This window comes from Lepisosteus oculatus, chromosome 9 (genome assembly GCF_040954835.1).
Source record: "Lepisosteus oculatus isolate fLepOcu1 chromosome 9, fLepOcu1.hap2, whole genome shotgun sequence".
Lineage (NCBI taxonomy): Eukaryota > Metazoa > Chordata > Actinopteri > Semionotiformes > Lepisosteidae > Lepisosteus > Lepisosteus oculatus.
In genome coordinates, this window is record NC_090704.1 from 35,701,976 (window position 1) to 35,728,819 (window position 26,844).

The 26,844-nt window shown below is 38.0% G+C and overlaps 2 protein-coding genes across 2 annotated transcripts; both read right to left on the reverse strand.

Annotated features, from left to right (window-relative positions):
• Nucleotides 1-508: 508 nt before the first annotated feature.
• LOC138241264 (ficolin-1-like) lies at nucleotides 509-7,794 on the reverse strand. Its single transcript, XM_069194467.1, has 8 exons — nucleotides 7,663-7,794; nucleotides 6,481-6,612; nucleotides 5,977-6,030; nucleotides 4,741-4,776; nucleotides 3,855-3,982; nucleotides 3,633-3,762; nucleotides 1,944-2,078; nucleotides 509-1,265 (listed from the first exon to the last, which is right to left on the reverse strand). The coding sequence occupies exons 1-8, from the start codon at nucleotides 7,745-7,747 to the stop codon at nucleotides 1,018-1,020; spliced, it is 948 nt and encodes a 315-aa protein (XP_069050568.1). The 5' UTR covers nucleotides 7,748-7,794; the 3' UTR covers nucleotides 509-1,017.
• A 1,926-nt stretch (nucleotides 7,795-9,720) lies between these two features.
• LOC102691550 (ficolin-1-like) lies at nucleotides 9,721-16,458 on the reverse strand. Its single transcript, XM_015356365.2, has 8 exons — nucleotides 16,307-16,458; nucleotides 15,054-15,185; nucleotides 14,581-14,634; nucleotides 13,953-13,988; nucleotides 13,195-13,322; nucleotides 12,749-12,878; nucleotides 11,179-11,313; nucleotides 9,721-10,698 (listed from the first exon to the last, which is right to left on the reverse strand). The coding sequence occupies exons 1-8, from the start codon at nucleotides 16,389-16,391 to the stop codon at nucleotides 10,451-10,453; spliced, it is 948 nt and encodes a 315-aa protein (XP_015211851.2). The 5' UTR covers nucleotides 16,392-16,458; the 3' UTR covers nucleotides 9,721-10,450.
• Between the last annotated feature and the right edge of the window lie 10,386 nt (nucleotides 16,459-26,844).

Genomic DNA, 26,844 nt, shown 5'->3' on the forward strand with positions numbered 1-26,844 from the left:
CTTCCCATAACTGAAAGCAAACTCATATTAGGTCACTTTCGTCCATGGAACTACGATACTGATTAACTGGTTATTTTAGAAAAAAAGCTCTTACAATGTCATACTGGTACTAAGAGTTACCAGCTATCTCCTTGTCAGGTTTTGTTTCCCAAGGTGTTTGTGGAATCTGCAAATATTTTGTCAGAATTTGGGACACTTTCATTTTAAATTTCTCGCTAGAGTTTTGAAGAAGGGCTAAGATAGGTTCTAGTTTTCATGCACTGTTTGTGGTTTGATTACTGCTCTTACTTATTGGTACACTTACCTTTACACAATTTGAATCGAAGGCAAAAATTTTAGCCTCCCGTAAATAGACACGTTTCCATATGTAACATCTTGCTGGGTTTTGCAATACACCTGAGACACACCTGTGGTCTTTTAGATATAATTTTACTGCTGTGTCAGGATGCAGAAAGATGGAGGTTTGAGAGGAAGAGACAGAAAATCAGAGTCTGTAAGCGCACAAATCTAGATCCTTTAAAACTTTTTTATTCTTCTTCAAAACAGAACAAAAGGAAAATTAAATCAAAACAGTTTTACATGAGATAAGAAAGCCAGGAAGATGGAAAGACTTTCTAAAAACAAAACCGTTAAATAAGACAGTAGTAGAGACAGTTTGACAATGTCTTTGATCTTGATTGTTCGAGATGCAACCATTAGAACAAGAAGGCTACGTGTGCTCCTCTTGAGTGTAACCTTTTTTACATTCTTATGTATAGAGCTAGTGGCAGACTACAATCTGCCAAGACTCACTGTAGAGATAAAATGACTACTGTACTGTAGCACTATACTATACTGATAGAGAGGGAGAAAGAGCAGTGTGTGCAGAATTGTGTATGAATGGTGCTTTACATTTGTAGCCACTGCACATACTGTAAGTTGTGGGTGCAAGGTAACATTGGAATTTTTCTGGTCATTTTTCTTGAAGTAAGGAATGGTGTACACCTGTGTGACAAGCCCCTGATAACTGAATACCTCTCATCGGGGCCTTATTTTCATATCACAATATTTATAGGAATAATGGGCACCTTTCCCAGTTGTCCAGTTGATTCCGTTGGCATAGCTTTCATGGTGCCCACCCAGATAGAGACCGTTAAGGTTGGAACCGTGGCACTTTCCATACCACCAGCCTCCCTTGTACATGCTGCTGCAGTTGCAGTCACAGCTATCATTGTCACGGTCTTTGGTAGAAAAAGGCAGATTCTTATGTCCTGTTAGGGAATCACCTGTGGACAGAATATGGGGAGATTTTCAGGGGACTGAAGAAACCTAAACAAACAAAAAGGCCCTAAAGAACTGTTTGTCTCTCACTAGCAAATGCTAATGATACAGTTTATACACTAGCATATTGCATAAATAAACTTACTTGTCCTTTAATATATTATCTTCCTTCTTATACTGTAGTTTGGTAATTGCTGAGTGATAATCTTCAGGAATATTTCTAAATATCACACTGTCCAGATTATTTTAAAGACAGCATCTTCCCTTTAAATTTAATAATCATCTTGAGGTTCATTGAGTACCGTTTCAGCAATAAGATGCCAATTAACATTTTTATTTTTATAAATTAGAAATTCGTAGCTTCAGACACAGAATATTAAATTGTATACCGAGTCTGAAAAATAAACACTTGAAAAATTATTCTATATATTCTGCCTTCTTCATTCAGAACTAGCAGAAAAAATTATCATAAAATATTTCAAAGCCCTTTTGCTTGAAGAGCAGGGTTGAGAATCTTTTTAAATTGTGTGAACATATTTAAAATTTATAATTTTTTAAAATACTTGCATAATTACACCCAAGGAATGTTTATAAAATAGCTGAATTTCTCAAAATTGAGTTTTAACTCTTATTTACAAGGAATTATTAGCATTTCACATCACTGGACAGAATTGGGAACATACCTGCATCACCGGCTTGAAATTCCCCAAGAAGAAGTTTGTAATTATCTGATTCTCCCAGAATTTTAAAAGATTGGAATTTTGCAAATGTTGCCACATTGTCGAAATCCTTTAAGTCTATTCTTAATTCGTAACTCCCTTAAAAATAAGACAAAGACAACATTTTAGAACTGCATCACAACTGTTGCACCCACATGAAGACCGCAAGGTGTGTTTCTGAAACATACTGTATAAGTTGTTACATCTGTTTAAGGTAATCTGAAGTATATCTATTAACTTGATTTTTAAACCTTTTTCATTATACAAAGCATAGGAGGTCTAAAATAGCACTCCTTTGAATCCTCAAGACTGACAGTTTATTATTTTTGTTGTTTTTTTTTGGAACATTTCAAGGTGACTGAAGTACAAGACCCGAGGCAGATTTGAACTAGTAAATCATAGGAAAGAAAAATTCAAAAACTAGCTGGAATTGATACTGAATACTGTTATCACTGTACCCATAGTAGCTCTTCAGTTTCTGATTACACTCTGAAAGCAATCAGCAGATCCCTAAAGTTAGCTTTGTATTACGGCCTTTTGTGCATAGCAAGACCATGAATTGTGAAATGAAGCACACCTTGTAATAACTCCAGTTCAATTATTTTCAAAATCTCACTCAGAGCAATGAGAGGCAAACAGGGGAGCCAAGCCATTGCGCACAGATGTCTGTAAGAGTGATCTGTGCAGAGGAGCGTAACTCCATTCCTGGAAGGATGCCGTGTCTGCAGGGCTGCATTCCAGCTCTGCTGTTAATGAGATAATTGTAATAGTAATTGGCTTAGTACTGTAGGAGCTGTTTCTGTCAGCTTTTTCCTGTTTTTATGGGGCATGCTTCTGAACAATGTAGTGCGGTAAATCTCCTCTTCTTGCTGGACATGTCAAGAAAAGTCGCTAATTTTGTTTTGTTCAGCTGTCCAGTTGCCATCTTGACTGAGGGCCTTGGACTTGAAAAATAAAGGTTTAAAAATCATCACATTGTGAAATATAGAAATAAATAACACAGTCTTATTACTTGTAGAAGCATGCAGTAATGCTTAACAGCATGTTTTCAGAACCCAAATTCTTTAAAGGTTAAGGACTGGTTATTATGTAGTTACTGTATGTTTGTGTAACTTTAAACAAAACTGTATATCTGCAGTTTGCCCAAATTCTGCAGTTTTCCTGTTCTATGTCCTTTAATGTCGCTGCACTAATTGATAAGACAATATGAATGGACCTGTGTGCAGCAGTGACTATCTTCCCCCAGACATTTGACATTTTCTGACTGGACTTTGAGAACACTCTTCAGAAAATATAAATAAGTCCTGTGTTTTTCCATCCTTGAGCAGGTTTTAAAATGAAAAGCAAAAACAGTGCTGCATCATAATATTGCATTATTACAACACTGAATCTGCTATCTCTTACAATACATGTCAAAAGAGACATGTTTCCTGGTTTGAAAGTTCCGTACAAAAATTAAAAGTCTATAATAATTGAAAAATAATTATATTATTATGTAAAAATAAAGTAATAAAACAGAAGCATAGAGAAACATATGGTAAACAAAAAGCTAATATCCTTTTTGCATCCATGTCCTTCTGAGCTGATGGGGTCAGCTCTAGCTCATGCAGTTCCTGTGCTGACCCAGCCCTGTGGCCAGGCTGGCAGACTCACCTGAGCTGGTCAGTGAATGAATGTGGTCGTTGCCCAGCCAGAACTCTGACTGCTGGTTACCAAACCCTCGCTTGTAAGAGGCCCAGTCTCTGAAAAAATCTACTGACCCATCCGTCCTCCTCTGGAATACCTGCAGACACAGCAATGTATCAGTGTAAAACAACATTTTGAAGGTAAAAACATTTTTGTTCTGACTTCATGTTAAGATAACGTGTTACTCACAAGCCAGCCACCCCCGTCGGTGTCCATGTCACAGAACACCCTGATGTCTTTGTCTCCCACTGTCCTCACTGTGTACCAGCCGCTCATGTAGTTCCCCTGGTCCAGCAGCTCCTTACAGTTCCGAGCCCCTGGAAGAACGATTACATCACACAGGCAGCTGAACAGACACATGCCTCCCTTTACAATGCACAGTGTGAACTGTAGAAACACTGTGATCAGAGGACTTTCATCATTCAGGACACAAATACTTTAAATAGCTTGCTACAGAATTAGCAGAAATTATATCTTTATCAGTATGTGTATATAATAATACATGAATAAGTATATTCATATTTTATGGAAGTTCTAGTTGGAGTTTTAAAAACAAATACATCCACAATATTTTTGTAATACTTAGTTTACAGTCACTCGCTGCAAACTACTACTGTTTGGTACTGTAGATACCATAATATACACTACAGCCAAAATATGTATTTTAATTTCATGGCTAATGTTTTTATGGACGTGATACATTAGCACACACACTAAGAAGGCTCTTAGTGTTTTTATCTTGTTGGGTTTGTGTTTTAAATTCCTCTTCTAACTGGTAAAAAAATTATCTGAATTTTTCCACTGCACCTTATTTGTCAAAATCTCATTTTATGACACTTCACTAAACTTCACTCCCCTTTTCCCCATTCAGCATGTTGCTTTGTGCACAGTTTCTTTAAGCTTTTCCAGAGCTATCATTCTTATCTCTCAGGATTTATTGGAATAATTCCATACTCCTTGTGCCATTACAATGTCTCTGTGTTTAAAAGACCACACCAATGAATCACACCAGCAAACACTAACATCTTTCTTTTTTAGAAAAGAAACAGATGTCTGTAAAAGATCGTCATTGTACCTGTGTAACTTAAATCCCCTGGTTCTCCTTTCTGTCCTGAAAGAACAAATGACAAATCTATAAATTGTGTGCAGTAAGAGAAGATTTATTAATACTACCATTGTTCTCTGGTCTACCGTCTTCTGGTGTTCTCCTCTCCAAGCAGTTACTGACTAAACCAGCGATTGGCTTATTTAATCAAGCCATTGGGACATTTAGACATTGAGCAAAAACCCTGGAAAACAAGGCTGTATAACTCCTCTCTCCTTGGGATACTTTGAGGCAGAATGTGATTTTAAGTTTTCTTTTGCTACAGTATGTGCAATGCATTTTTCCAATTTCCTGGGACTGATCCAGCTGAATGAGAAACTAATACTTGGTTTTTCTGATGTAAGAAAAAGTTGTAATTGAATTAGTTTCTAACAACAGCTGGAAGATGAAAGGTGCATGACACACTCGAGACTACGAAGTCAAAATGAGCACCATCTCCTCACCATCCGATCCCAAAAAAAAGTACTACCTCTCCCTCTCTTTCAAACCAAAGAATAAGCAAGTTGGTTCAATGTAACTGTACTGGTACAGTGTCTTGACTATGATTGTATTGCTGTTTTGTTCTTTATTTGATCTAGCAGCTCTAGTACTGGTAAGGATGACTTGATAACCTAAAATATTGCCGCTGATAATATACATACTATACACTGACAAGAGTATATTAAAGACTTTGCTCAGTCTTGGTTATACAGTAGGACACATCTGTACATTGGGCCATGTGTGAAAATACCCATCTGATCACTGAGAAAAGCCAGTGATGGGATATATGCTGGGATGCACAGTTTAAAGGAAATTGCTAGATCAGGTTTCAGAAGTATTAGGTCTTACAAAATAATATATATAATTAAAATATTTAAATTATTTGCCATTAAAATTCTACATTTTGAAACCTTTAACAACATCATGTGTTGCATCATAAACTGATAAACTGATGCTGTCTGCTCATATTTTCAAAGAAGCGGGATAAGATTAATTGCACTACAAGTATATACAGTACATCCATTAATTTCATTTTAAAAGTTTAACATAAACAGGAGTATGATCTGCATAATCTGTTTAAAAGAAGCTACTACTGCTGAGATTCCTCACAAGTCCTGTCACACACCCCCTTTCTGTTTTAATGGCTTTAAAAAGTTGGAGAGATTTCTATTTTGATTGTTTCTGGCTCCCTACCTCAGCATTAAAATCGCATTTCCTGATATTTACCTTTGGCTCCATCTGGACCCAGTTTGCCATATGCTCCTGGTTCTCCTTTCATACCTGTAAAGTTGAAATACAGCTGAAAGGAAGACTTCTATTTTTAAAAATCTAGAATGAGGAGAGTCATTACAACTGTTTTAGTGGGTGAATGGATGGGGTTTGGACATAATAACTGTTGAACTTCAATTCCAACTCTAAAAATGACTTAATTGGATAACCAATATTGCATCAATGATATGCCAGACCCCCTACCCTTTAACCTTTACAAGATCAAAAATTGTCTTCAATGTCTGAATGCAATAGCTGATCTTAAGATAAATGGAGGCACCTAATTTACTTTAATCATGAGCAAGTAATAAGCCCACCCACCTTTGTCACAGATGGTAATAAACACTAAAGAAAAAAGTTGAAGTTACAGACAGTTCTTACATTTAGTTATATGGGAGAGAACAAACTCAATTCATTGCATGCCTTCTGGGGAGAAGTCAGAACAGCTGGGAATTACAGTACCTTGAGGGCCTGGCAGGCCTTGTTCTCCCTTCATGCCTGGAGCTCCAGGAGCACCTGGTATCCCTGGGTGTCCTGGGCAGCCCTGAAGGATGGTCAGTCTGTCCTTGTCATTCAGGCCAATAACCTTCACCTCTGTAACACAGAAGAGCTCAAATCTGCCTTCTTGAACATTGGGCAAGAGGACCAAAGGAGGTAGTTTAAGGTGTGGAATAAAATCCCTGTTCACACTGCTGAAGAAAACTAACGATGACGTTTTTGTGCTGCGGACTTTAAAAATCATTGAAGAATCTTTTACAGCAATCTAAATATTGTAGTAAAGTCAGTCATTCTCGAAAAAAGAGCTTCTAATAAATTGTGAGGCATATGTTTCTGTTTCTATAAGGCTGTCTAAAACATACTGACCACACAGAAAACAAGAGTTTTATACTTCATTACAGTAACCAGATGCTGAATCAACGTCAGCATTTCTTTTTTGGTCAGATTGTGGGTTTAAACTTTGTTAAGTTTAAACAAATGTGACAAAAGTTGCTTTTTTCTTTTTTCAGCTCTTATTTGTTACATCCTGTGTGTGTGTTAATTCTTATGTTTCAAATGTTTGCAGTGCAACAATTCCCAAGGTGTGAGCACAGGGAAACATGGTGAAGATGTTATGCCAGTGTTTCACTAGAGTTCTCCACAAGGTAATTCCCATTCTCACAGGATCCATACAAGTTTTTAGCTTTAAATTTTAGAATACTTTTCCCTTTTGCTACAATTGGTAGTTATAGTGTCAAATGAAAATCTAGGCATTCATAGATGTTATGAACACAATATAGAACACAACAGGCAGAAAATTGCAACTTTTTATAGAGACAAAGATCTTCAGTGAGCTATGAAGTACCGAAACTTTTCAAAATATTTATTTTCCAAAATTAACAGAAGCAAAAGCAAATGAAATCATTGGGAGCTTTCAAAATGTTGAATGAAAAGTTCTGTCCTTTCCTTTTCAGAACACCGATCAGTCGTTAGCTCTCATAATTATTAAATTTGAGACACTCGATGTGATTAAAAATGAGTTCTGAAATGTATTTCAGAAATGGTATTGTACTTAAAGTGCATAGTATACAGGATAAGAATGGCAAAAGTAGAAGTCTCTGTTTTTGTGTAAAGATGTTGCACTAGATCTTAAGGCATTGGACTTACCTGGACAGGTGCTTTCTGTGCCAGCTACCACAGTAAGAAACAGTGAGAGAATGAGGGTGGATTCCAAATCCTTTTGGCAAATCATTCTGCAGCTAATTAAAGACGCTATCCTCTTAACGCCAGCCTCCTCTGTCACGCTGATGCGATTTTCTTGCGAGCAGGCGTATTTATTCACCACAGTAGCTCAGCCTCCTTTCCCGTGATTTAATTGGTGCTCAAGAGAGGTGGTGACAGGTGTAGCAGTGCATGTGGGTGGTGTGTTTGTGTTTCCCATTTGGTGATGTGCTCCAAGCAATAGTAATGAAATACAGTAAAATAGGAATGAATAGTAAGAATTTATTTACAGAAAAAGTCATGGGAGTCCAAAACTAGCTACACTATCAGGTTGTTGAAACAGGTAGCTCTGGTATACTACAAGAAAAGCCTTGAAAACCCTTCAGATCAATAAACTATCAGCCACTAAATGAACTATATAAGCCAAACAACTTGTTCTTATTTGAGGACATTCTTATGGACTAAAGATTAAGACTAGAGACTTGCCATTATAATTATCTTTCGCCCATAACTGCTAGTAAAACTAAATATATTTCAGTACCTAAAATGAGATCATTCACCAGATTTCCTTCAATTTTTAGTTTCTTTAAAAGAGAAAATTCTGTTAGAACAAAGCAAGCTTAATTGGTTGTTAATACATTTAAACATTATGGAGTTTTGAGAGGAGGCTAAACCCTAGACTCCCAGATATCTACCTATGTAAAAACATCAAACTTTTTATTTATTTGGTTGTTTTGTTTTATTTTCTCATCCCTCTGTGTTGAGGGGTGAAATTTTCACCCTTGCAGCAGCTCCCTGGCTCATTCTTCATTGGAAAGGGTGGGGAGTTCTCATTCTTATGGACAGAATGGTCTGTCTTCTGACAGTAATAATGCTTATGCATACATGTGTGTGTACGCAAACACACATAATTGTATAGTATCATTTTAGAAATTACAGGTGTTTTTTATCACCTATAGTACTTGCTAGTTTGCCAGTTTGCCTAATATTGTTCCAGATCTCAGTCTAACCAACTCACACACAATGTCTGTAGAGATTGTGTGCTAACAGGCCAGTTGTGTCTTTGCTTCAGTCTGAACAGTGGAGTCATGATGTCCATCTGAGGATGGGCAGAAATAATACTGTCAGCCCTGTTGGCTTCCAGACAGCGAGAGGAAACATTGTGACCTGCAAGAGTATCTAACTTACTTGTCGGGTACAATATGGCCACTTCAGTAAGTGTCTGGGGCTGTGCTTTGCCGTGAGACTGTCAGGGTGTAGGACTCAACGTTCAGAGGATGAAATGTTGCTCTTCAGAACTGTTTCATGCAGGCACCACTGATTTAAAGAAACTGACCTGATAACTAGGCATTACACATTTTTGTGTATATTAACAAATAGAGAGAAGACAAGATTTCTGGGTTAATCTGATTTACACACGGTAGGGGAGGATGTTTGTGTGAAGGTAAATGTTTTTGGGGATTTCAGTAGTCAGGTACCTGAAGATTAGGTTTAAAACTTTTAAAAGCAAAATGTATGTGGTATACTGAGCCTTTTTTCCTTTTGAGAGCTGTGAGTTGTAGCTCTCTTGGAAGTACAGAGGTGGATGCTGGGTCAGATGACTGATGAGAGCTGACACTGGTGAAAATGTGGGAAACAGGCCAGTGTTAATTATCGGGGGACCTGTCCACATGTTGTTGACTTTGCTTGTTCCCGTAACATTGCTGCCAGAGTACAAATACTGCGCAAGCCTCTTGTTTAGACTGCAATCGTGGGAAGGAAAAAGGTTATGTGTTCAGTCTTAAGTTACTGGACTGCTGACAGATCAGGGTCCTGAAAAGAGGACAAGAAAGTTGCCCCCATTTTTATTCAGGAACCAGACCCCCTTTAACACCACAACACTTGTAGCGTGCAGAGCGTTGATGACAATGGCTAAATTAAGACAGGAATGCTCCTGTTCTGATTATAAGCATATGGATAGTGGCTTGTTAAAATAGTGCCTGTAGTAGAAGCAATCAATAATAATTATTGGACGACTGTATTTATTTTAAAGAAATATACAGTATAATGTCTACTCCTGAATTAAAATACAAAACCATAATGGAAATATTTCCTTCTTAGGAATACATTGCTGATGGGTCTCTTTCAATCTAAGTTTAACATAGAACATCCAAAATGCAATATTTATCACAGATTTGGAGAAGAACATGCATTAACAATCAGCAAAAAACATCCATTTCCGACGATTGATAAAAAGAGCTAATTTGCTTGCAGTAGTCTTCTAACTAATTTAATACATTGTAATAACTTTTCCAAAGCTGTAAAGTCTGGTTATGTTGGACAAAATATTTTAGTAAGGTTTATACAATATTGTTGGAAGTGCATGGTTTTGTTAAGTCACACATTCAGACACAGTGTAGTAGTCACGAAAGCTTCAGATATTTACATTGTGTTTACATTTTAAAGGATGATTTCAGAAGACATGGGGTTTTTGTTATACAATTTTTTCTATTTTTTTATATCAGGATTTAAATCACCATGGAACACAGTTTAAGGAAAGGGAAAGGGCCTGTTTTATACACCAGGATATTGTCCTCCATGTTGTGGCGCTGTACTTTGTGTGAAACCACAAGTTGATATAGAATTTGTTCTTCCAAATGAGTCTCAGTCTTTGAATCAAAACCCAAGATTCCAGCATCACAGACCCTTGAGAATGGAACAGCTTTCTCTCTGTGCTGCACACTGCCTCGCTATTTCAACGAGGTCTTATTTTCATAGCACAATACTTATAGGAATAATTGTGACCTTTCCCAGAATACCAATTAACTCCATTGGCGTAACTTTCATGGTGCCCACCCAGATAGAGACCGTTAAGGTTGGAACTGTGACACTTTCCATACCACCAGCCTCCCTTGTACATGCTGCTGCAGTTGCAGTCACAGACGTCGTTGTCACGGTCTTTTGCAGAAAAGGAAAGATTATTATGACCTGATAGGGAATCACCTGTGAACAGAATTTAAAGAAACAATGGTGAAGACACTGGGATTTTCCCTAATTCGCTCCATTATAATGTAAACAACAGCATAATTCGCTTTCCTTTACTCCTCCAGAAAGAAAGAAAAAATCACTCTGATTACACAGCCTTCCTGGACTCTAAATGCTGTAAAATAAAAGTTTAGTAAACGTTATTGAAGGTTTTACTTTAAATAGAAAATAAAACCTTAACTTAAAAATTGTATTAACTTTAAAAGTATTGTACTATTCTAAATTGGTTGAAAAACAAACAAAACATTTGTAGTATGAACAATTTGCCATCAGATCACTGAAAAATGTTTTTGTACTTTTTCAAAATCCAGGGCAAAGACGAGTCAAAACTAAAGTTATATAAGTTATTAAGAATTAAACAAACTAAATGTGCCATCCTCTGACACAGGAATAATCTCTTAACGTTAATAAACTGAGTGAACACAACAGGAAACTTACCAGCACTTCCATCCTGAAATCCACCCAGAATCAATCGGTAATTCTCAGCTTCCCCCAGGATCTTAAAAGGCAGGTATTTTGCAAAAGTGGAGGCATTGTCAAAGTCCCTGAAATCTATCATTAGTTCATAATTCCCTTCAAAACAGAATAGACAACACTACATGTCAGAAGCAGTCGCAAATGTGTCCTGTTGCTTTCATAGAAGTTTAAGGTTGTAGTTGTATTTCCCGGTTGTTTTCTGGATGACACACTGGGGTTCTGGGTTCAATTCTAGACCTGGGGGGCTATCTGTGTGGAGTGTGTATGCTTGCCCTGTGTTTACATGGGTTTCCACCCGGTGCTCCAGTTTCCTCCCACAGTCCAAAACCATACTGTAAGTTTGATTGTCTTTTAGGAAAATTGGCCCTGGTGTGAGTGTCTGTGTGCCTGCCCTGTGCTGGACTGGTGTCGTATCCAGGTTGTATCCTGCCTTGCGTTCAATGCTTGCTAAGCTCCAGTTCCCCGATAACCCTGAACTGGAAGAAGCGGTTAGAAGCTGGATAGATGGTTGTCTTCTGAAATCATAAGAAAGTGAATGCAACTGAATAACAATCCATCAGTCTTATTACTTCAGCGAAGTGTGCTACTGCGCAGGGGAGGAACTTCAATGTTGAACACTTTAATTGGCTACACAGTGTATGCATATTTGCTGTATACTGTATGTATGTGCAACATTGCTATGTTTCCCTGTGCCACTTCCTCTCATTTTGTTTCTTTAAAAAATAGTGAGGTGTACAAAAAGATGAAAAAAAAATCTTTACACGAAATAATTGTTGGGAAACAAATGGAAAAGAGCAATTCATATAGAATAAACATGCGCTGTGTATTGTACTTGACATTCTCGACCTTGGGATACTCAAAATATTCTACATTGTTCCATCAGTAAGGTCTGAAAGATCTGTGCAAGAAATGATTATGGCATAATACCAAAGTGAACTTGGTCTGAGAATGTGGCTCTGTGCCTTGTAGGCTCTCATAATCAAGAGAGACAGACAAGAGACAAGAACAGCTAAGGAAACAATTCCAGTAAGAGCAAGAAAAGAAATGGCCTCTAGAGATGAAAATTGCACAATTAGGGTATCATTAAAAATTTAATGTTTCATCCATTCTGAATTTAACAATGGTACTGGTGATTCAGGGGACAGAAAGGGGTTCTTAGCAGATAATATACAGTATTAATAATGAAAAATAAAAAAGTCCATTCAACATTATTTGATTTGGACCAGGATTACTTCTTTGGCAAAATATCAGGTATAGAAAGGAAATCACATACTGTAGGTCCTTATTAAAAATGTCAAATAAATACTAAAATATTTTTATTTGTAAAGCAGATTAATACATTTCTGATTTACAGATACAACTGTAAAGAAAGATGTTAAAGTTAAAAATGTTGCCGATTTGGGTGAAGAAAAACGAGTCGTCTTCTTAAAATAAAATATTCAGTTTTGTGTTTTGTTTTGCCTTTGTGCAGTGATTATGTTCATGCAGTTCCTGTGCTGACCCAGCCCTGTGGCCAGGCTGGCAGACTCACCTGAGCTGGTCAGTGAATGAATGTGGTCGTTCCCCAGCCAGAACTCTGACTGCTGGTTACCAAACCCTCGCTTGTAAGAGGCCCAGTCTCTGTAAAAATCTAATGATCCATCCACCCTCCTCTGGAATACCTGAAAAAGGAAGATTCAAGGAAGAAAAAAGAAATCTGTGATGCACTAAAATGATATGCAGTAAGTACTGTACATGCATTATATACTGTACAGCAGTTTTAGCTTGAAGCAATTTATTTGTTTATACTCTGGCTATTCCTAACATGGTAAGTTGCTTTGGAAGAGTGAAACATGATCTATACATGGATAGAAAAAAGCCTAGTTAACCTTCTGTTATGAAACAAAATGTCAAACACCTTCTCTGTTTTCCTAAATGCTACATAGTTCTGCTTTCTCCATTATGCCCCAGAAAGGCAATATTTATAGTTTCCCTCACAAGCCAGCCGCCTCCATCTGTCTCCATGTCACAGAACACCCTGATGTCTTTGTCTCCCTCTGTCCTCACTGTGTACCAGCCGCTGATGTAGTTCCCCTGGTCCAGCAGCTCCTTACAGTTCCGAGCCCCTGGAAGAATGATGACATCATGCTGGCAGCTGCCGAACCACCTCCTCATTCACTACTATGCAGTATGTGCAAGACAAATACTGTAGCTGAATTGCTTTGAAATATACTAAAGTATCTTAATAATAGTTTGCCAGAGTATTTGTGCAGAAACAACATTTTACGCTTGAGGTAATTAGTGAAAACTACATTGTTGTAACACTGTAGCTTATTAGTATGTTTTTTTAAGTCAAACAATGTCACCTGTACTTGTAACTATGAATATACTGTAATAGACAACATTGCGTTCCCACATAGAATATAGTTAATTCAATTGTTCCCCCTTGTGCTATATTAGCTACAAAGAATTTAATAAAAGTTATCATGGCAAATTTGGGAGCTTGCTATTTTTGTTCCTGAGCATTTAGGCAACATTTGAGCAGTAGTGGACCTAGGATCTATTTAAATAGAGCTTTTTTATTTCTGAATACTTTTTCTGAAAAGCAAAATACATGTGTATCCAGAGTTTGAATGGATTAAATTGATTTTCTTGACATCCAACTTGCATAAAGTTAGCTATCATGCAAATAAACCTATTAAATCATTTTTTTCCTGCAAGTGAGTGTGCTGGACCTTATACAGTAATCATTGTACCTGTGCTTCTCTGATCCCCTGGTTCTCCTTTCTGTCCTGTAAAAGGATAAACACATCTGTAACTAATTTTTGCTGGCAAGTATAGATTTATCAGTACTTTTTGTGATTTTTCAGGCCCGATGCTAAAAACAAACTTGTGTATCCTGTACTGGTGAGTTGCTCCACAGCAAGAATAAAGGAAAAGGTAATAGCTCTCTCTTCCTGCTGTTTAATGTCTTTCCTCCTTATAAGTATAAAACATTTTCTTCCCCTTAAGTAGCTTAATCTTCTTTATTTGATAACTTCTATTGTAACAAAAACAAAGTAAACATCCCATAAAGTTCACTTAAAATAATCAGGGAAGGAGTGTCTGACTACATATAGGCAAATTAACTATCTAAAAGGTTTTGTGTTTTTCTTTCCCTATTTGTTATCTTTTTATTACCTTTTCAAAACTCTCATCTTTCAAAGATGTCATTGTGCTAGGCTGTATGATACGTGTTTAAATGAAATATTGACTGCTCTGCACATGATCAATGTTACAGAGTCTTGTCTTGCAGATCATTTGTTTCCAGCTATTTCACCCTACAATGAGCAAATTGCTGATTATCACCTAGAGAGCAGGCATTGTATAGTATTGGAAACGTACCTTTGGATCCAATAGGGCCAATCTTTCCAAAAGCTCCTGGTTCACCTTTCACACCTGAAATGTAAAATACAATTGAGACAAAGAGCCCAGTAGCGTCAGACCAGTGGGCACTGATAAGAGTAAACCATGCTAATCAGGAATTAATAGTTTGAGTCCAGGCTGTCAGCCATTTTTGCTTTCCAAACTTGTGAAGAAAGCAAAAGACAATAGGAGAATATGAAGGGCTCAAAAATTTTTTTGAAGGGCCTTTTTAATTTTGAAGCATATTACTCCAATTACTAAACTACTGATGTGTGTGATCTGCATATCTTTAAGCAGTGAATAGCTTTAAGTCTTTCAAAGCCTATGACTGATCACGACTACAAAAATGGCAGCTTTGGTTTAGAGAATTCTAGTTAATATTGAAATGTGGGGGGAATCTACTTTGAAATCACATACTTATTAGTAAGATGCTGAATCAATGCAGTTCTTACCTTGAGGGCCTGGCAGGCCTTGTTCTCCCTTCATGCCTGGGGCTCCAGGAGTACCTGGTATCCCTGGGTGTCCTGGGCAGCCCTGAAGGATGGTCAGTCTGTCCTTGTCATTCAGGCCAATAACCTTCACCTCTGTAACACAGAAGAGCTCAACTTCACTAGGAAATCATGAGGAGGACAAGGATTAGAGGAGACAGATTAAAGCAGTGGGACAAACCCATTTTGTGCTGATGAAAAGTTGGCTGTTATGAACATAAAATGGCTCATTAAAGGACTGTTACAGTCCCACTGGGATAGATAATAATAATAATATCACTTTATTAACCCTTTATAATTTCTTGCATTAGGAACTTGTCTTTTTGCATACCCCAGCTTGCTCTCCATGAGACACACAGATAGGGAGAGAAGCCTGGGGTCAGAGCACAGGTTCAGCCATTATACAGCACCCCTGGAGCAATTGGGGTTAAGAGCCTTACTCAGGGGCCCAACAGAGTAGGATTCCTCCACCAACTGCAGGACTTGAACCAGCAACCTTCCAGCCACAGGTGCAGAGCCTTAGCCACCGCTCCACCCCAAATCAGGCATGTGCCTGGGTGGGCTCAAACCACCAACCTTTTAGTTAACAGCCAAACACGCTAACCGATTGCGCCACAGAGACGCGCGAGATGTTAAAGTCTGTAACAATGAATCAACCACTGTAAGTATTGGTGTAAAGACTGAATGTTTAATGCTTAAAACAGTCGAGAAGAATTCATTGGTAAAATGAGATGTGGATAGTTGAACCAAGTTTTTGAAATAGTCTGTCGGTTCATCACAGCAAAACAATCTTCCATCTACTTCAGGTTTAACATTTCATTGTTAACTAGATTAAGTAAGATTCTTATTTCTAGGGTTCAAAAGTGAAACAAGCAAAAAACACCTGATGTAAGGCATGCTTTGAAAAGGTCTTCTGATACTTGCCCTTTTCCATAGTCTTTCATTTGTCATTCTCATATAAGGTGTGTGTATCAATGTCACAATTGTTATTTCTTAATTTTATTTTGGAGGTCTGATGGAATCTCATTTCCACCACATTCCTACTACACTTTATACAATCAAACTAAAGATATCTTTTCATTATAGGTTTTCATTAATTGTAGCACAAACAACAACAGGTGATAATATCTAATAATGCACAGTGTAGAATATCATAATAACAAATGTACAATAGTTTTTACAAAAAAATACAAATAATCTTAATCTGTTTTACTTACCTGGACAGGTGTTCTCTGCACCAGAGACCACAGTGAAACACAAGGAGAGAACAAAGATGGTTTCACGAGCCTTTTGGAGAATCATTCTTCTGACAGTCAAGATTTTGTCCTCGCTCTGTCTATCTCCTCTGTCAGGGTGATGTCATCTTGCGACGGACAGCTGTATTTATATAGTCCAGTAGTCCAGCCTCCTGCTCAACAGCAGTTTAACTGTTGTTACGGAGGAAGGCGGGAGTTGTGTGTTTGTGTTGCTTTACTCTGTTCAGTGGGTTTCTTTCATTCACGCTAAATCACTTGAGGAAAAGTGGTAAAAAATAAGGTCTTGGATTTACCAAAATGGTACTCTTCTCCTGACCACAAGTTTTATAATTCATGTAAGCTAAAAATTTTGCAGCAACTGCATAACTGTTGGCTGTTGGGTTTGCTGTTAACCCACAGAAGAGTCAGTCCCTGCTAGGAGGCCAAAGTGTGTTGAGATTTGAGAAGCTACCACGTGGCTCAAATGCAGTCAAGAGAGCGGCAATAATGTAGAAGGGAGAATGTTATGTACAGTAAGTGAGAGTTCTCAGTTGTCTCCTCCTCAGCTGTTTCAGTTGTTGTTCATACAAAAGAAGATTCTCATGATGCCTTGACTTATCTGTTTTAGAACTTGGTGAACCATTGAATTTCCTTCTTATTTAGAGTCACTGTTTAGTTTTCAGTCTTCATATCCAGATTGAGGAGAGACATTCCCACCTCACAGCCTCTGCTTCTGTAGGGTCTTTTTCAAGATTAGGTGTGGCAGCTATCCTAGAATGGGCACAGTATACAAGCAGCCAAAAGAGTCACTTTGTGTTCAAATGCCAGCTGTGCCACATTAATTTCTAGGGGGAAAATGATCAGTTATTATACCCTATTATCAGTAAACTTGGATTTTTTGTGAGTCTGCTAGGCTATAGGGCTCCTCCAGCACTGTGAGGGGAATATTTTAGCTCTTAACAAACAAGGAAGGTCAGAGGAAACACACTTAAAGAAAAAGAAACCTGTGGCCAAGAATGTGAATGGCTGTTTGTATTGTATCTACAGCAACAGTTGTTACCTAATCTACATAAAGAAACGTGTGGTTTCGGTACAACATGCAACAGCAATATCAAGGTAAACATTGCTGGCATGTTTATTAGAAGCAATCTGAACATTTTGTTTTTTAGAAAAACAGTAATGTTCTGGGAAATTCAACCTTTGTCCTTTTGAGAGCTGTAAATTATAGGTCTCTTGGAAGGACAGAGGTGGAAGCTGGTTCCAGAGGTCAGTTGACTGATGAGAGCTGAGACTGGTGCAAATGTGGGAAACAGGCCAGTGTTAATTACCAGGGGACCTGTCCACATGTTGTTGATTTTGCTTGTTCCCGTAAAGTTGCTCCCAGAGTACAAATACTATGCAAGCCTCTTGATTAAACTGCAATCATGGGAAGAAAAAAGGTTATGTGCTCAGTCTGAACTGCTGACAGATCATGGTCCTGACAAGAGGACAAGAAAGCTCCCTCCACATCTCCCTGTTGAGCAGGAATCAGATCCCCTTTTCTGTCACAGTGCTGGTGACACTACAGAGTGCTGCTGACCATGGTCCCTGCTGCTCCACAAGCTTGTCTGTCTGGTGTCTGTCTCCTTTTTGTAAAAAGGAATGTTAATTAATTATCCTTAATTAATGATTTAACCACCTTACAATTTCAATAATTTATTTGGATGTGTTCTGTATACAAATCTGTAATGCAAACAACTTGGTGAAATATTGTTATTACATGAGCATGTAAGCCAAACAGCATGGTTAAAAAATGTATTAGATGAGAATGAGCCACACCTTCTGTCGGGATAGGCTCTTTGTGGAACCCCTCTCCTCTGGGATAATTAAGATGCTTAGGATAAATAATCTGAATGAAATTGATTTCAGACTGTGTCTAGGCTCCAGGCTAGAAGGAGATAGAGTGCATGGTCCAGATGCCAGTGTTCACTTGCAATGGGTTGGGCTGGCTTACAGGCCTCTGGGGCTCAGTGAACTAGGAATGCTTGAGCCAATATAGTTTAGACTGAACTGAGGGGAGTTGTGGGTGCTGAATATCTGTTTGGTAGATTTTGTCAGGTTCAACGGGGTTGAAATCCACTCCTGAGGAGCAAAATTGGCCAGTAGAACCAGGTCTGTCTGGAGGTGTTAGTACCTGGAAAAAATTAGCATTACTTTGCAAGGTAGCAGAGTATCTTCTCTCCACAACTGAGAGAGGAGGCTAGATGACATAGGTTCAGAGTCCTGAGTACACCCTGTGCTTTATCTATCACACAATTAGATTGAGGAATGAGACAGAAAAACTGTCTGGGACATAAGCGTTGGTAACAGAGAGGTGTCCTGGCCAAATAGGATCAGTCAGGATAGTTAGTGATGAGATAAGTTGATGTTTGTTACTGAAGAGTAAGAGTGAAAACTTGCAGAAGTGATTTCAGTGAAGGTTTATTGAAGCTTGTGTTGTGTGGAGTTTATTGGGTTAAATGCTTTAGTACAGTTGGGTGTGTAAAAATGAATAGTGTCAAGTGAATTAAGAATTAGGTGACAAGGAGTTAATAAGTTACAGGCACGCCCGGTTGATTGACAAGGTCAATTAAACTGACAATGAGCCTGTACTGTAAGTCGTCTCTACTCTGTCTTTCCTAATGCCGCCGCTGCCAAAAAGTGGTTTGTAGTAATGGGCTTAGGTTACAGTTACTATATGTGTATGAAATACGACAAAGGTAAACCTTGCACACTTTCAATATTTATCTCAATATATATCTCAGAACTTTATATCGCATACTATAGGCTCCACGTGCACACAGTAAGAAGGTGTAATATTGATGGCACCCTTCTTTAAAATTAGAACATGAGAGAGAAGTTGGTCAAGTGTATTGTGGTTGAAATCCAATTTTAGTTTAATTTTACAATAAATTTCTCAGCGACGGACACTTATATCATTATGATATTTCAGTAAGAAGTTGCTACTACATTCTGAACTTTTATCCTGCTTAGTATTATGCTAAATTGCTTAGTCTATTAGAGTTGTCCTTAGTCCTGTACTTCAGATTCCTCTAGAGGACAGCAGCTGTTATTTTGGGTTCTCTGAAACTGAGAACATTTTTTAGAAGTTTATTGCAATTGGTATTAAACTAACATACAGATCTGCATACTAATTATGGGATGATCCTTAGAGCACTGCAATTAAATCAATTGTTGACCACATCAGCAAACATAACTCAGTCTTATACAATATGACCTACGTCTCATGATCTAATTATAAAAAAGTGTCATCATAATAATACGCCTAATAATGATACATGTAAAACCTGTAATATGTGATAGAGAGCTCTGAGATACAGACTGAGATAATTATTCTGTGGATGGAAGTGAACTGAAATCAAGGTAAATACACAAGGGAGGTGACTCTTAATGTGTCTAATCACATCTGGTGCCACTTAAGTCAATTTGTTGTGATAGGACCACACATGGTGGTTCAGCGGGGATATGGGGGAACAGGGGCACTGTAGGTAGAATGTTATTTTATGTACAATAGTTAAATTTAAGGGTATATTAAAGGAATCATAGACTGCAGTCGAGGCTCCAGCAGCTTAATTTATGCCTGATCAGGGTCATTATCGAAACTGCAGCGACCCAGCTCCGAACAGTCAAGATCCAAAAACATACAGTAAATTAAAAAACACTATCAGATGAAATCCAACCAATGTAGCGCTTTCTGTGGATGAACATGTACATGTAGCCTGCCATAAGAATTATAATTCGTGTTCACTTAAGCCTATTTTCACAGTACTGTGCTGTATCATTTCTAAATGAAAATTAAAGACACTGTGATATGCCACAAGATCAAATTCAAACCCATAGCAGCTGTACTCGTTTCATGGAACATTAAAATTAATAGCATATCACTTAAGTAGTTACCCTGCCCTTATTTGGAGTATTTAGCTTACATATTTTAAAACCTAACATTAAATTACCACGAGCCTTCAGCAATATACGACAAAGTATATACGGTCACATTATTATACAGGTCAGTACAATAATTCTGAATTGGAGCCTCCTTCAGTTTGCACTTGGTTGAACAACAGCTTGCTCCTTATTACCCTACCAAAAACGGGATCAGTTAGTCTCTGTCACACCCTCTACATCTAGAGGGCGCTCCTACTCTGTCCTGTTCCTAGTTTCCCTGTGCTTTCCTTGTCCTTTGTGTGGGGCTGTATATTTCCGGTTCACCCTTTGTTCCTTGCTCAGCATTGAGGGTTCGGATGTCGAGACCCACCTAGCACCATGTCGTCTCCTCCGCGGCCTGAGGGCATAGGTTTCTACCCGACACCATCTGACCTCCTGAGCCTGGGCTAACCTCCGTGTTGCGCCCCTTTGCTGCTACACATAGGGTCTTTATCGCTCTCCTGGCCATTCCACGGCATGCCTTTCCGACGTCAGTGACAGCCTCCATCTTTGTTCCTCAGGTTTTCAAGAAATTATGCATAGATAGTACCTTCCTAGCTGGTATTTAGCTTAGTAAGCAGCTTCAACGCAGTACTTAATCAGTACATAAATGAGGGCAGTTTTATAGTGTGGAAATACATTCAGAACATAGATCACTTCTTCACCCAGAGTGTTGTGCAAGTGTGGAACAAGCTACTCAATCATGTTGAAGTTGATAACCTGGGTTCTTAAAGAATCAGATGGATGAGCTATGGTACTTTGGTTATTTAGGTAATAACTACTAAATGGATTGAAAATCCTCCTCACTTGTAACTGTTCTTGTATCTTTGTAGTTATGTCTGATTTAATCAATCTTATTATCTTAACTTCCTGACATAATATTTAAGTACTTCTGATTTTGTGTGTGTAATATTAAAGCACAGAAAAGCTTCAAGTTATTCTGGTGCTGTGACTCACAGCCTCTATCCTGCGTTAGATCTAAAAAAAATCTGAGGAGTTTTACAGAAGTACAATCTTGTGCTAAAGCTTATTCCAGAAATCTGGGGGTAAATGAAACAGCTGTCCCTGGCACTGAAATAGAAGCACCATGCAACCAAATTTACGAAGCTCAATTTGATAACGTGGGATTGCAAAATTGTCTTGGCTTATGTTTGCCAAGCAGATGGCACAGTTGTTAGCATTGCTGCCTCATAGCACTAGAGCCCTTGGTTCAGTGGGCAATGTTTATCAACGACTGCAGCCAAATAGTACTTGGTTGCCTGAGTTCATCAAGTCTCAGAGTGAGCAAGGGTGAGCCTGGTCAGTAGTGAGAAGGGTGACTTTCCCTTGAAAAACATGTAGCTTTGTTAGACCAGTAGGTGGCGCTCTTCTGGTCCAGTATGGTCCAGAAGTACAGATAATATACAGGAAAATTATACCTGTATACTAGATTATGTAATACATCTGGACTGTAGAAAACGCTGTCCTTCAGATAAGAGTTTACAGAGTGGTTATTGATGACCTCTTCATTAAAAATCCCATGGAATTTTTTAAAAGGGTACAGGTGTCAAGAGCAGTGTCCTGGTTAAATTTCTGAGATTGCATGGCCTGGCCTTCCTCAAATCACCTTTTAATTCAATTGCCAAAGCCTGTTACATCTCTTTCCTTCCAAATGTCAGTTTAATAATTGACTGAGGACATGCCTCCTCCTAGTGGCAAGTTAAAGAAATTGTCTTCCTCTTGGTAATGTTTGTTGAATAACTCAGAAATGCAGCAATGCTGACAGCTTTCACAAAGTTTCTTCGGAGTGATTTTAAAATATAATACCAGGCTGCTGAGCATGTGCTAATGAAAAGTCTGTCAATTTCACCTCACATCTGACTGAATATCACGTGATATTTGCGTAAATATCAAATGTTCTTAGAAACAATTCTGATTTTGTGCTTAAAATGAGTGATGATAATTCCTTCCTTTTTAAACAAAAAGATATAATACCTGCAGCATCTTTCTGTTAATGAGCCAAAATGCATAAGAAGCCACTGAATTTTACATTAATGAAAATGCCACTAAGTAATGCAAAAATAATAGTATTTAGATATTTTTTCTCCTCAGTAAACTTGCTCAGTTATGCCTCATTCACTGTTTCCATACTAAAGTGCAGTACCTGCAGTTATAAAGGCCATTAAATGCACCATAGAAAGTTGTAGCACTGTTTTTCTAAAAGGCTTCAGCATCTGATGGTTTGTTGCATGTTCAATTAATATATCATGAGTACATGTAGCGCCCACATGGGACACTTTAGTGGCTGCACTGTCCCCTTTAGCCATGCACATGCAAGGCATGCTGGGAACAGCGCCTGAATGGCAGGACTTAGGTTTCTGAACTCTATATAATGGGATAGGGGCTGTGAGGCCCTCTCTTCCCTTCCATTTATGTGCTGGTGTAGGTGATGTGTGGTATTCCCTGGCCCTGTGCATGTCTACCTTTCCCAGCGTCTGTTAATAAATGTGTCTTCCAACTGTCCTGAGTCACAAGCCTGGTCCATTCCCTGGAGAGCCGCTGCAGTCGTTACAATTTATACTGTACATCCCTGACCAGATTATCTGAGATCTTTTTAAAGATTATTTTGAAGCTAGTATTGTGGCTTTGAAATGAGAACAAAAATCCAGCAATTAACAATCATTTTGTAATTAAATGTAACTTGTTTTACATCAGACGTTGGCAATTTCTTATTTCACTCTCTCGTAATTGGCATTGGTCTCTCTCTTCCTTCCACATGTGTAAGAGTTCCCAGTAAGGTCATTGAGACTACAGGAATTACTGGGGTTTTCATTGTGTCTGAAAAATTTGTACAGAAACCAGGAGGCGTGGGGGTCCCCCAAGGTCCAAATTGGGAACCTCTTGAAAATCGTCTTTGAACAAATAAAAAATGTTTCTTGCTGAGTAAATAGTTCAGTTAGTTAAATAACAGACAGATTTAGTTAAACAAAACCAAGACGACAGTCGCTCGGGACTTTGGTGTTAGGTCCAAAGCAGATATAGTATAGTATTAAGTTCTCTATTTAAATTACGCATTTTTCTCTTGGTGCTGTATTACTTGGAGTTTACTCAACTCTTTTATTTCATATCCATTTTCCATCAGAGCTTCCAGCAAAGTAAATAAGATTTTTGGCCTCCTAAGATAAAATAATTAATCTGCTGCAACTAATAATTCAATAGTTTTAACAATGCCGTATAAGACAGAGGCAATAAATTAGATCGTTCTATTGGCTGAAGGAATGGAAGCCTGACCTGCAGTGTGGACAAAGTGACCAGAACCTTTGTGTTCGTCTGAAGGAGCCCAGGAGCTACTGCAAGAGTGATGGGCTGAGGGGCAAAACAACAAGTACAAAGACCATAAAACATAATTGATACATACTGTACATTACATTGTAAATTCCACCACTCCGTAGCTGTGCTCCAAAAATGAGTCTGATGAAAAGTGTTAGGAAAACCTGTTCTACTAGGTAATCTCTATTACTTTTGTCATTTAATGTGCGACTAGACATATAAACTGAGTCAAGCTTTAGTTGTTGACCGAAATGCACGCTCATTATAACACCATTTTTACAACAATGTTCAGGTGATTGACAAATTATCTAAAGAATATACAGTACATGATTGAAAAAGATACATTTTCGAGAACTTTTTTCAATGGTTTCCATTGTTTCAGACTGATTTGTTGGGGTGAGGAACATTTTAAAATCTGATGACTGCAGTGCTTCAGAGATACATTGCAGAATTGCTGAAACCCCAGCTAGGGTTAGGGTTAACATTCCAACACTACTTAGACAATTTTAACTCTCACTGCTGGATTTTGGGTCCCAAGTGAACTTTAGGATGAGTGGTAATTTGCTCCTATCTGAAACTTTTTTTCTGTGACTTTTGACAGCTTACAATATATTGTAAAATGCACCATTCAGTAGCTAAGCTCCAAAAATGAGTAAGATGAAAAGTGTTTGAATAACCTGTTCTACTGGGTAAGCTCTAAAATGTTGTCATTTAACGTCGCATCTAGATGTACATTATGCTTAGGTGAGCAGACATGGTGGAGTTCTGTATCTGCCCTTTTCTTTATCCTGTATATAAATCTCCCTTAATGCAAAAGTTTTTAATCATACAGTATGCCCCAGACTTCATAGAGTAAAGTATCACCTGGCCTCTGTAACTGTGATTATAAAGAGGGAGAGTATCAGATTTGTGAGGATGAAAGATGTTTCCAGGCTGGTCGTTCTCCATTTTACCTGCCTCGGTCGTCATCATACTAATCTTTCTTTTTGTGTTCTTTCAGGGGGATTCTGAAAACCGTTCCAAGAAAGATAGCCGCAGCCGAATTCATCCTTAGCATGGCCTCACACATTCTCCCACCGCTCAACGACTCAGCTAATTTCTTTTTAAATCCTTTCAGTTCACATATTGCTGCCTTTCACACTTCCCCTCGGATCTTGTTTCTTGGCATTAACCTCTAGCCCTTTGTCAAAGCTTTTTCTTTCACCTAATTGCTCCTTCCTCTCTACTAATCCATTTAGCTGTTTAGGACAAAGTTTTCTGAAACTTTTTCTTTAATTTAGGTATAACTTGAATACCTAAATTTCTAATTTACTGGTCTCCTTTTATCCCACTCTTATTCCCTCAAAGTCCATTTTCCTGCATTAGTAAACCACTGGTTTAAACTCTAGGGTATCTACTAGAAATGTTATAGTGTTTACAATTTCTTGGTATCTCTTACTCATTCAATTGCTTGAAACAGCCTGATTCATTTTTATTGGAAAACAGCATTTCAGTGTTTTCATGATTTGATTATATTTATAAATATTTCAGCTTCCAGATTTCTGCTCTAGACAGGCCTGTCTTGCACTAAATGAGGAAAGCTTCAAAACTGTCATATGAAATATTTAAATACATTAGTGCACAACAAAAACACAGCATTGTGTTTTGTAATTGAAAAGCTCATTGGGCACATTTGTATTGTAATTTGCATTTTAAATAATGGGCAGATCAGTTTGCTGATTTTTAGTGATTTCTCCTGTGATAACAATATACCGTACAGACCATAGATCCATCCCCCAATTATTGTCAACAGTTATTGCATGGGAATTGTACAACACCTCATCTGAGATCTGGTGATCTGTTTCTTCTGATTTTACTTAGGTCCAGGCAACACACAATGGGTCAGTGAAACTCACTGCCTGAATATTGGAGATTGTTAACAGTTTCAAAACCCAATTAATGACATATCTTTTCACTGCAGCTTGTAATATTTAATTTTGTCTTGGTTTTAATGTAACTGAGTCTCTTTCTGCCTTTGTTGTGGATTATATATGTTCCACTATACAGCCTTGGATTTCTTGACAAGATTTCACAAAGAAAAGTCTTATAATAAAAGTAAACTATATTTTAAAATACCTACAGTAGCATGATGCATGTCAACTTATGCCATAGCATTTTTAGATTGCTTTACATGTTCTCTAGCACCACTGAAGTAAAATCCATTCTTCTTTTCACCTTAAGGTGACCTTGATGTGGTTGAGGCTGTTGATTTGGAGGGTGTCATGGTGGCACAGAAGTTAGCAATGGTGCCTTGGAGACCTAGGAGCTTGGGTTCAGCTCCTGGGGGGCTGTCTGTGTGAAACTACTATGATTTTATTATACTTTATATTGGTTTCCTCTGGGTGTTCCAGTTTCCACCCACAGTCCAAAAACATACGGGTGGGATAATTGGCTTATGGAAAAATTGGCCTAGAAGTATGAGTGTGTGTGTCTGGCTGCACTGCAATGGACTGGTGTCCCATCCAGGGTGTAGCCTACCTTCTGCCTGTTGCTTGCTGAGATAGACTTCTGATCTTCTGCGACCTTCAGTTGGAAGAAGATGCTTGAAAGTGGATGGATGGATATTTACATATTTAGCCTGCAGGTAATGAACATGCTATTTCTTTCTTAGCCACAAGATGGAGTCATAGCTGCAGGAAAGAAGAATAAAACAATGTTGTTTGCAATCTGTATGCTGTTAGGAGAAACATCGTGATCTTGTAGAATGAAAATGGCATGGAAAACCTTAATGAAAGCCTTTTTTCCCCTGGAATGGTTGTCATTCCTTGTTATTTTTTTCTTCCCTATTGCATTTGAGTTGGCCCCATCTCGGATTTCAATTCCTCCTGAGCTCAAAGGGCCGGCAAAAAAAAATCTAAGCAGCGTGACTTTTGTTCTCCCAGACGTTGAACGCAGCAGTGAAGTATCCCTTCAATCGGCCTTTTCATATTTAAAAACACAACCAGCCACACTGGGAGCTTCAATGTCTAGGCTTAAAACTGACTTTTTCAGAAAGGCCTTTTATCTTCGCTATCTGCTTTTTTAACTTTTTTTTTGTAATGTTGCGCGATGTGCTTATTACATACTGCAAAGCACTTTGAAATGTGTGCTTTCAACGGTATTAAATAAAATAAAGTTTATTAATACAATATTATATATAGTATTATGTATATTATTAATACTAGATTCTATACTAATAATGTAACTAATGATATATTACAGATGATGGA